The sequence below is a fragment of the Poecilia mexicana genome, unplaced genomic scaffold (genome assembly GCF_051168715.1).
Source record: "Poecilia mexicana isolate PSO_F unplaced genomic scaffold, ASM5116871v1 scaffold_6, whole genome shotgun sequence".
Classification (NCBI taxonomy): Eukaryota; Metazoa; Chordata; class Actinopteri; order Cyprinodontiformes; family Poeciliidae; genus Poecilia; species Poecilia mexicana.
Genome location: NW_028263375.1, coordinates 11,890,236 through 11,900,769, shown reverse-complemented (window position 1 = coordinate 11,900,769; position 10,534 = coordinate 11,890,236). Strand labels below are relative to the sequence as shown.

At 37.3% G+C, this 10,534-nt stretch overlaps 2 protein-coding genes across 2 annotated transcripts; both read right to left on the bottom strand.

Annotated features, from left to right (window-relative positions):
- Window positions 1-40: 40 nt before the first annotated feature.
- LOC106926797 (ras-related protein Rab-8B) lies at window positions 41-5,515 on the bottom strand. The gene is made up of 8 exons (XM_015001929.2): window positions 4,081-5,515; window positions 2,626-2,686; window positions 2,469-2,529; window positions 2,298-2,375; window positions 2,063-2,152; window positions 1,908-1,973; window positions 1,255-1,305; window positions 41-1,172 (listed from the first exon to the last, which is right to left on the bottom strand). The coding sequence occupies exons 1-8, from the start codon at window positions 4,202-4,204 to the stop codon at window positions 1,080-1,082; spliced, it is 624 nt and encodes a 207-aa protein (XP_014857415.1). The 5' UTR covers window positions 4,205-5,515; the 3' UTR covers window positions 41-1,079.
- Window positions 5,516-5,655: 140 nt separating this feature from the next.
- On the bottom strand, window positions 5,656-9,003 carry dnaja (DnaJ heat shock protein family (Hsp40) member A). The gene is made up of 8 exons (XM_015001925.2): window positions 8,859-9,003; window positions 8,402-8,543; window positions 7,365-7,539; window positions 7,168-7,272; window positions 6,846-7,073; window positions 6,531-6,761; window positions 6,342-6,442; window positions 5,656-6,244 (listed from the first exon to the last, which is right to left on the bottom strand). The coding sequence occupies exons 2-8, from the start codon at window positions 8,531-8,533 to the stop codon at window positions 6,029-6,031; spliced, it is 1,188 nt and encodes a 395-aa protein (XP_014857411.1). The 5' UTR covers window positions 8,534-8,543; window positions 8,859-9,003; the 3' UTR covers window positions 5,656-6,028.
- Window positions 9,004-10,534: the final 1,531 nt, after the last annotated feature.

The window sequence follows — 10,534 nt, the reverse complement described above, 5'->3', positions numbered from 1 at the left end:
TTGTTAAATGTTAAGGGGTTAAAGCAAAATCACAAGAAAATTCTGAAGATTTTTTTTTCCTTTACTCTTGCTCTTTTCTGTAGGTGTAACATATGAGAACTTACAAAGACTACCAGTCACATTACAGTTTTTTTCTCCAATTATGTGTTTTCATGGAAAGGAAATGTGAATGAAAATCTACTAAATAGTCGGTTTCTGTAAAAAAACATAAGAAAACTGCATGCATATACAACGTGAACAGCAAAACACACCAACATTCTATATATGTTTGACATTTTCAAATACTATCTGTAAACATTTCTTTTGTCAGATACTCTGTGCTTAGTACTGAGCCCCCACTGGGATCTCCCTACTGCTTTCATGCAAAAACAATACACTTGTATAACACTGTGAATTCAGTCCTGCTTCTGAGAAAAAAAAAGAAAAAAAAAACACTCCTTCCAGTTTCATTTTAACATTGAAACATCTATAAATGTGGGTTCTATGAAAAAATAAAAAATAAAAAAAAATATTAGAATACATAAGTTGTATTAGTATGCTTATTTTTAGCTATTCTAATTTCTATCACAATTCTCCGCAGCAGCAGAGCTAATGTCAGTGCAACAAAAAGGCCAAAAGCTTAGTAATATACATGAACTTCATACAGACACATACAATCAATGCTTAAACCTGATATCTTAAAGCATCTTCATAGGAATTCTGATAATAGGTAGTATATATATATTATAAAAATGGTGCTACAGTATGTAAAATAATAAGACAACAATGTGCAACCTATGTATTTTTATATTATAAACGGCAGCAGAATTATTGCCCGCTGCAAGCAGGCACTGCAGGGAAAGCTACAAACCCCTGCACGAGTCTTTTGTATGAGCAGACACAAAGTATCAGGCCTTCAGTCTCCACCGATACCCTTCTGATCAGCAAATCAGGGCAGCGTCTCGACTGCCCAAGACCTCAGGTGGCAGTAAGACCGTGTGTGCAAGAGCAGTGCTGCTGCAGCGAGGAAGCCCGAGAGGAAGGAGTCCTCTAAAACAAGCAAGGTCACGATAGAAATGTGACGACCGTCTGCCTGCTGCTTAGAGAAGTGAACACTTGAAGAATTTAATTCTCTTTGACTTCTTATCGGTAATCTTCACCGGTCTTCCGGTTCCTCCGCCGCTGCTGTCAGTCTACCAGTCAAAGAAACAACAAACTGAGCATTATCAAGAAAAACAGCAGCATCTTTCTTTTAAGAGTGTCTTCACTACCTACCGTCTTTGAGCACAGATTGTTCAATATGTCTCTTGCAATAGTATAAAAGGCCTGAGAGGAAAAAAAAGAGAATAAAAAATGTTAATTATGTAAATAATTAATTTTATGTGTGTTAATACAAATTTTTTCACATTACAAATTTCAGAACAATTTCAATTTCATGTGACTGAACCATTATAAAGTAGAGCATAAATATGAAATGTAAACGGGTATTTCTAAAAAACAACAATCTGAAAAGTGTGGTATGGATTTGCATTCAGTCCCCTTTTCTCTGGTAGTCCTAAGTAAAATACAGTGCAACCAATTGCCCTCACAAAAAACCTAATTACTAAATACTGTAATTTTTTTTAAGTGTTAGAGGTAAATACTCTAAAGGTGACCGATTCACCTTCCAGCAGAATAACGACCTTAAACATACAACCAGAGCTAAAACCGAATGGTTTCAATTTGAGCATATACACTGGATCTAAATCCAATTCAGATTCTGTAACAAGATATAAAATTTGGTGTTCAGAGACATTCAATCTAACTAAGTCCAGGCTAATTATTTTGCAAAGAATTCCCATACACTGTGGTTTGTGTTTGTAATGTGACAAAATGCGTAAATACAAGGGGTACCATTGCTTTTATCGAGGTGAAAATGTTTCACTTACCTCTTCTACATTTAAGCCAGACTTTGCGCTAGTTTCTAAGAACTTCACTCCATAATCAATAGCCAGCTGAGGGAGATTAAATAAAAGTATTTATTTCAAAACTGCATTTGCTTTCTAGATTTGTTTTTAGTGTTGGTGACTAACTGAAGACTTACTTTTTCACCCCGGTCTTTCGACACCTGTCTCCTGTCAGTCATGTCACATTTGTTACCCAGGATCATTTTCTCCACATCAGATGAGGCATGCTAAAAATATTGGAAAGGATCATTTAAAGAAATAGATTGTTGAGAGTAAAAACAAAGGTAAAGCACAATAATTTTGACAATTCTTAATCAGCTTTTAGAAAAAATAAAAAAAAGTATTTTACATTGTTATGTAAGGTGAGGTTACCTCTTCAATGTTTCTAATCCAGTTTTTTATGTTGTCAAAGGACTTCTCGTTGCTGATATCGTAGACTAACATAATACCCTACAGAGGAGAAAACCTTCTGAAGTTTCTGAACCCTGTAATGGAAATGCATGGTAGATTTACAGTGAACAGATTGAAAAGGCAGGGACTTACCATTGCTCCTCTGTAGTAAGCTGTGGTAATGGTGCGAAACCTCTCCTGTCCCGCAGTGTCCCTGAGAACATCAATTAAAAAGAAACACGATTTGGCTATGTTCGTACAGTTTGTTTTTTTCCCCCTTCAGGATTAAACTCTCTAAAGGTTCAGTTACCAAATCTGGAGTTTAACTCGTTTCCCATCCAGCTCTATGGTTCTGATCTTGAAGTCGATCCCTGTGTTGGAGCAAACAAATGGGCTTAGAAAAGGAATTCAGGGTTCCTACATGCATTTCATGTCAAAATGCTGTATTTTTCAGTCAATCAAGTATATTGGCATAGCACATTTGAGCAAAAAGGCAGTTCAAAGTGCTTTACGCAATACAAACACAAGAATAAGAAGTCATAAAAGCAACATACAGGCAATAATTGAGAAACCAGTGACAAACATTACGTTTTGACGAGACAGATACCTAAATGCACAGTTGGATGAATGGATGGTTAAATAATTGGGTAATGGATGGATGTTGGATGGTGCAAATTACTATGGGTGAGGGGAGCGTGACCCTCTTAATTAAGTCTTTGACCTCCCTAAATAAGGTTAAAAATAAAAGGTTGGAGAGTATAAAACACTTAGCGATTCCATGCTACTTGTATTATTATACAATTACATTAAGTGTGTTGAAATAAGCTTAAAATACTCTTGTAATAACCAACTCTCCCCTAAAATGGAGCATATCTTCAAACCTTGTTTACTGTTTATCAAAACGTGATTGGCAGTAAGACATGAGTTTCTGTAATGATGCATTCACATTTAACTTTTTCACCTCAGAGTTTCTTAATTATAGTTTGTAAAGAGTTTCAAGAGGGAATACCATGATTTGTCTATGTAACGTGAAGTTAGTTTATGATTTGTAGCTAGTGATGGGCTTGCTTAAAGAACTGACTAAATTAAATCAAATGCAGACTTCCAATTTTATGTTCTCCCTCTTGAAAGAGTGGTGAATTGATGGTCTAACAGCTAGAATCCATTCCAGGTTTAGTCAATTAACATAGAATAAAGTCTGAGAACAAAAATATTTTTTCTCAAATGTGTTTTTTCATATATTCAGACTTGAAAGATACTAAAATCAAATTCCATAGTTTTCCAGAGGTTTCCAAGCGTGTATGATCTCTGAGCATTAGATTAATCTTGCCATTGATCACTACATTATCAAACACTTCTCCACATATTAAAACAGTAATGATAATTTTGTAAAAGCTAAAAACAACTGAAGAATATTGGTACAGAGGGATAATCATTGTTGACCACAAAAGCCTCATGAGGTTATGGAGACTACATCGGTATCATATCAGTGGTATCAGCCATTAATCAGTGTAGTATCCTGTACTGAACCTAATTGATGGACGTAAGCTTACAGGAAAGGATCATTACCATTTGCCTCTCACGTCCATTGTCTGGCTTTAAAACCCTCACAGATCATTAACACAAAGCAGGTCTCCGTGATATGCATTAAAGCTGCTATTTTACGAACGTTACTATCAACAGAGTCTTGTCGAAGGTTCAGTAAACCATTTTTAAGTTTAAGATGAGTATTTTTTTTCCCTTGAGGCGTCTTCGGGATACTCACCTATTGTAGATATGAAGGTGGTATTGAAGGAGTCCTCGCTGAACCTGAACAGCAGACATGTCTTGCCGACGCCGCTGTCTCCGATAAGCAACAGTTTGAAGAGGTAGTCGTACGTTTTCGCCATTTTAAAAAATAATAGAGTCCAGTGTTTAGGTCTTTACAAAATGCCGTTAGGAGCAGGCGGAGTCCGCCTGGGTGGATATCCTCAGCTGTCGGCTGCCGAATCGGGGCAGACTGGCTGCACAGCAAAACCGGTGCCGGAGGTGTTGACGTCATTGTTTTCGCTTTGCTTTGTGGGATATGTAGTTTTAAATAAAACGGCGACTTAAAGGGATATGAGGCCGGAAATAGTCGCACCTGAGAGGGGGCAGTAGATTTACTATATGCTTTGTTGCTTATTACAATATAACACGTATTTATCTCCTTTTTGTTTATTAAAAAGCAAAATAAACATTTTCACAAATAGATACGTTACAGTGCAAAGTGTCATTGGTATAATAACCCACACACCAGAGGTGATTGGTTTATGCTGGCACTACATCTCATTGATACTTCTCTACATTCTGTCTAGTTATATTGGAAACTGACCTTAGGGTTCCTTTGAGAGCTCTGACTTTGCAAGTACAATCAGAACACGTAATATTTCTGGATTTTAAAAAGCTATAAGCAATTAAAATTTTAGCTGTTGTGAATGACTCTCAGAATGATGATGTCTTAATACGAATTCCTGTTAGACATCCCAAGAGACTAAAACTGACTGGTCCAAGAGGAGCCAACACCAAATACTTCTACCATCTCAAAAACATAACAATTAGTGCAAATACTGTATTATTGAGCTTTAAATTAAAACCATGTTTGTATTAGGCACCTATTTACAGAGAGGTCCATTATTATTTACATGAGAAACTAAGTCAGGAGGTGGGTTCGCCACCAATAGTCTTCTTGTGTGAAACAAGTTTTTGAATGAAACCTGTTCAAACGAATTAATAATTGATATTATCTATTTAATATTAAAGTAAAGCACAGAATAAAAAATAATAATTATATTCGGTTAAGTGAGACCTTCTTTCTGGCAGTTACTATGGCTGTTTACATTCTAATCATTTTGCACATAAGTAGTGTACCCCGACTTTCCCAACCTTAATTTTTTTTATGTGAAGAGCTGCACATATAACAATAAGTTAAATCTTTATTTTGTTTTTGAGTCTGGAGTTGTTTTAATAGAAATTCACTTTGGTCTTGTGCCGTAGCTGCTTTGCTCAGAATTCTGACCTTTAGGGAGACATTGGGTTTTAAATATTTTAGCCTGATTACAAAAAAAACAACAACAAAAAAACACATCTTCCATTAGTAACATTCATTAAAATAGGCTGTAAAACAATTCATTGGTAATTATATTTTAGACTGGACTTAGATTAAGATTTCCTTCACTGATTTTTTTTGTCTTGAAAGGTTTCTCCTTCAGGCCATCTGCTTATCAGAAACAAATTAGGCAAGAATTCAACGTGCAAACTAGTGGTGTGATGACATACATGCTGAAACGTGCATGTAAAATACAAGAAATAAAAAACAAAATCCAGATGAAGATCCCTATACTTTATTAAATGACCCCAAATGTGTCATAGTTGACGTTACCTTCACAGAAAGCATATGAATCGTCCTTACAGGCTCTGAAAACAAAGAATGAGTGTAGAATTGATAATGAATACATACAAACAAATAAGAAAAGAATTCTTAAAATACAGAAACAGTGACATGAAAATACAGTTTGTAAAACAAAAGACCACTTCTTCAGTGACATGTTTGTGTCAAGCACACATTAAAAAAAAAAAAAAAAATCAAAAATTGGCAGCTGTGTTGTTTGAGTCATTCTTTTCTTTAAGTCCATACTTTGAAACTGCAGTGAATCAAACCTATTCAAAACCAAGAACTGGAACCTAGAATACAATCACTGTGTCTGACATTGCACTCCGCCTCTGGGACCCTCTTCTTCCTCCTCATAGGCTTCTCTGTGGTAGCGTTTCTGTTGTGAATTGAGATCAACCTCACAGAGGTCCACCTCCTCCATGTCCTCCGTGATCATCACATCCTCTCTGGGAGGAAGCAGTCTTTCCAGCTGGAACATGAGATGCTCTGGGAGCCAGTGGTTTTCTGGGAACTCCACCTGGAAGCAGAAAACATGATCAGAAAGTTGCCGGATACACCACAAAAGTTCTACTTAAAATCTGTGTCGGTTTTGTAAAACACGTTAAGAAACTCACCTGGAACTGAATGATGAGCATTCCTCTTTCATAGGGATCCCGGTGGATAGGCATGCCCTCATTTTGAACACATTTGATGTCATTGTGCTTGATGACTTCTCCTGAAAGAGAACAAAAAGTTAATATGTCTATAAACCTAACAGCAAAAACACAGGTAAAGACAGCTGGTCAACCAAAGAATTGCTGTACCTGGCATTGTGCTGATGATGAGCGATCTGTTGTCTAATGTCCGGATGGTCTTTCTGAAGCCACACAGGGCCTCTGCAAGTTTGATGTCCATCTTCATTACCAGATCGTCTCCTTGCCTCTGGAAAACCGGGTGCTCCTTCTGATCCAGGACAATGACAACGTCTCCAGGTTCTAGTCCCGGTTCCTGGTCACCCTCTCCGTGAAATGTAATCTTCTGGCCATCTTTCATACCTGAAACAATTAAAAAACATTTTATCCAAGGTCCTCATCAAAATTATATCGGATTACTTTACTTTTGCATATTTCAAGTCTTACCTTTGTCAATGTGAACTTCAAGAATTTTCTTCTTGCGCTCCAGTTTGTGTCCGTTGCAGTTTTTACAGCGGTCCTTTGCGTTAAACTTCTCCCCCTGCCCCTGGCAGTCGTGACACATGCTCTGGGTCTGCTGAATCATGCCCGGCCCGATCTGTTGCACTCTGATTTGTACTCCTCTGCCTTTGCAAGTCGAACACTTCTCCAAAGCCCCTTTTTTACCACCGTAACCTTTAAAATGAAACCAAGATACATTTATTTTCTGTCTTGAGAAACAGTTTTAGGGACTTTTTAAAAAGTGTCCTACGAAAGGTATAGCACTTACCGTCACACTTTTCACAAATGACATTCTTCTGAAGTCCAAGCTTCCTAGTAGAACCGTTGTACATTTCTTCTAGTGTGACACCAAGCTGGTGAACAACATTTTTTCCTTCAGGAAAAAAAAAATGCAATCTAAAACCTAAATATTCAAAGCGCATCACATCCAAGCTGGAGTTCGTAGACTTTGTAATTATATCCCACCTCTTCTCTCTCTCTGCATTCGACCTCCACCTCCAAAGAACATGTCAAACACATCCATTGGCGAAGCCCCAGAGTTCATGCCTCCTTCTTTAATAGCTTGTTCCCCTCCTTGGTCATATAGGTCCCTCTTCTTTGGATCAGACAGCACCTCGTAGGCATGAGAGATGAGCTTGAACTGTTAAAAACAGAGAGAAAGTTTTAAGTGGCTTTAAACTTGCAGTTATACATGTTAGACACACTTTATTCTCTACTAGAGGAAAATGGCTGATTCTTCTTTCATACCAGATTTTAAAACGGCATTTATATTTCTATCAGCTAAACTATGTAGATGGTTTTGATAGATTAGTGTGCTACCTGATCAGCCTTCCCCTCAAAAACAGCTCTTTATTTATACTTAAAATATCAGTAGTTGAACAAAGTAGTTTTGATATGACAACATTGTGCTTGATTTGCCTTATACAAGAGGTTTCTCTAGATCCACCACAGTGTTCTGTTATTTTAAATCTTCTAGCACTTATAGCCTGTCCCACTGACATGCATCAATTTTAACCTTCACCAATTATTAAATATCATCTGGAGATTGAGGGAAATCCACCCTTAACTTCTTTAAATTAAGTAATTTGTGATTTCAGGTCACAAGGTTTTTTTGTTTTTTTTTAAGATTTCTGTTTAGACTGGGGAACATAAATTGCCCCAGGATTTTAGCTTTTAAAAAAAACTGCAGCTGTTTAAAATGCAAATTCTTGAGACCTAATTAAAATACATAATAATAATAATAATAAACACACAAACCAATAAATGGATTAAAAGGTCATGTGCTACAATGTGTGACCTTAAATAATAATACATTTCAGAAACGGTTAGCTCTTCCACTCCGGTCTAATCTCCCCCAGTGTTAACTCAGAAGCAGCGCGGTGGATGTTTCCAGAAAGTTCCTCCTGTCTCGTCTCTCAACAAGGAGATTTAAAAACGGAAAGCAACGGCCCACTAACTGAACATTTTCACACATTAGAGTAATCTCTGCATTTCTCTCTTACCTTCTCGCCTTCATTTGGGTTCTTGTCCGGGTGATATTTCAGTGCTAGTTTTCTGTAGGCTTTTTTAATTTCGTCCGTCGAGGCTTTTGGGCTGACCCCCAAGAGATCGTAGTAACCAGTTTCGTGCACCATGGTGACTCTACTGTAAAAAAAAAAAAAATAGATAAATAAATAAAAATATATTCTATTTAATCCCGTTGTATTACCCGAATTGCAGGCTTGGAATAAAAAATGTCAAAAGAAATTAGAACAAATTGTGAACGTACTCTTATAAAGATAATAATGGAATTCCTCTTTCAGTTTTAATACACAAAAATTAACTAAGCAGACTGCATATTAAACTTGACGTTAAAGGGTGGTTGAATGATATTAAAAACAGCAGCAGCTTACTCTTACCAATGCAGCCGCTACATAGCTTTATAAAGATCAGTATAACAATTAAAAATATCCCACTTACTTGTTGTATTTCCTCTGTCTCACCCTGTCGAAGAGCTGTTAACTGACACTGGACGAGGAGGACACGGCTCCTTCTTATAGCCGTACCGCTGTGCAGAAGTTTCTGGAGAGCTCGGAGCAGCGCCACCCGGATGTGTCGTAGACTGACGCAGAGAGTCTAGAAAATACCAGAGCGGAAAAAAATGGCGCGAGGGAGAGGGGTGGAGGTGGCGCTCCCAAACCTGCTTCTTGAATGACTTGACCTAATTCCTGTCTTCATATATGGGGCAATAGGTGAAGGTCTTTCAAAGAATATTATGCAACACCGCTCGGAGAGAGGGGAATAGGGGGATAGTGTTGCTGTTGCATAAAGAGCAAATTCAGAAACAACAGTTAAACACAACTGTTTTAGAAAAGTCTGTGCGGTTCATGTTTCGAACCGATCTTGCAAACTCATCATTGTAACACAGACAATATTGATTTTCTCAGTAATCTAATCAAAATAGTCAGACATATTCCTGCTGTCATTTACTCCAAAAATATTTCTTGCTTCTTAAGAGGAAACATTTCTTTTCACATCAGTGTAAAAGTATTCAAGTTTTCTTTTATACTTTTTTTTTCTTTCTGGAACCTTCTGTCATTCTTTTCTTAGGAAAAGTACAAAAACTTCAAGGGTATTTTAAAAGTATTTGCCTCACGCTGTATATAATCAAAAGCTGAAGAAAAAAAATCCCTGAATTTATTTCACTGAGTGCATTGGAAATGTTTCCCAAAATCTGCCAGATTAAGATTCCAAGAAATCTGTTAGATATACCCACATGTTTTTATTGCTGGAATTATTATGTTTTGGAGAGGCCCAGTCTTTACTTAAATCTGGCTGACAGAGAATATGTGGAAGGAGCTAAAGATTATGATGGCAAGGAGGCTTTACTACCTCTCTGATTATCTGCACTCAGTGGAAACATTGAAAATTAGATGGATATGCTGAAATGATAGCAAAGATTAGATGGACACTAAAATTCCAAAAAGTATGCAGATTGGATGGAGACAGGGCATCGGTGTATTAAAAGAAGGAATTTTACTAGCACCCATTTATTTTTACAAAATAAAGGCTGTACAGTCAGTGGCACAGTTGATAACACATTTTTGCCTTGCAGCTAAAAGGTCCTGGGTTTGAATCCTGGTCTGGGGTCTTTTTGCATGGAGTTTGCATGTTCTCTCTGAGTATGTGTGGGTTCTCTTCAGACACTCTGGCTTCCACCTACAGTCTAAAAATATCACTGTTAGGTTAACTGGTCTCTCTAAATAGCTCCCAGGTATGAGTGTGTGAGCATGGCTGTTTGTCCAATGTCTTTTGAGTTGCCCTGTGATGGACTGGTGACCTTTCCAGAATGTACTCTGTCTATTGCCCAGTGATTTCTGGAGATAGGCATCTGTAGCCCTGCAAGAGTAAATGGATATACACAATAGATGGAAAACCAATAAAAATTACGCTTCGGTTAAAAATGCTTTGTCATTAAAACAAACAACTGAACAAGTGGGATAGTCACTGCTTCAAAATAGTAATGCAATTGTGAGGATATGTTTATTTGCTCTGTTACATTGGGAGTCCTGCTGGAACACCACAAGGTACAAGATGTCCTCCGAATACTGTTAACTAATGACTGCTGCCACTCAGACAGATAGTATCTGAGATAT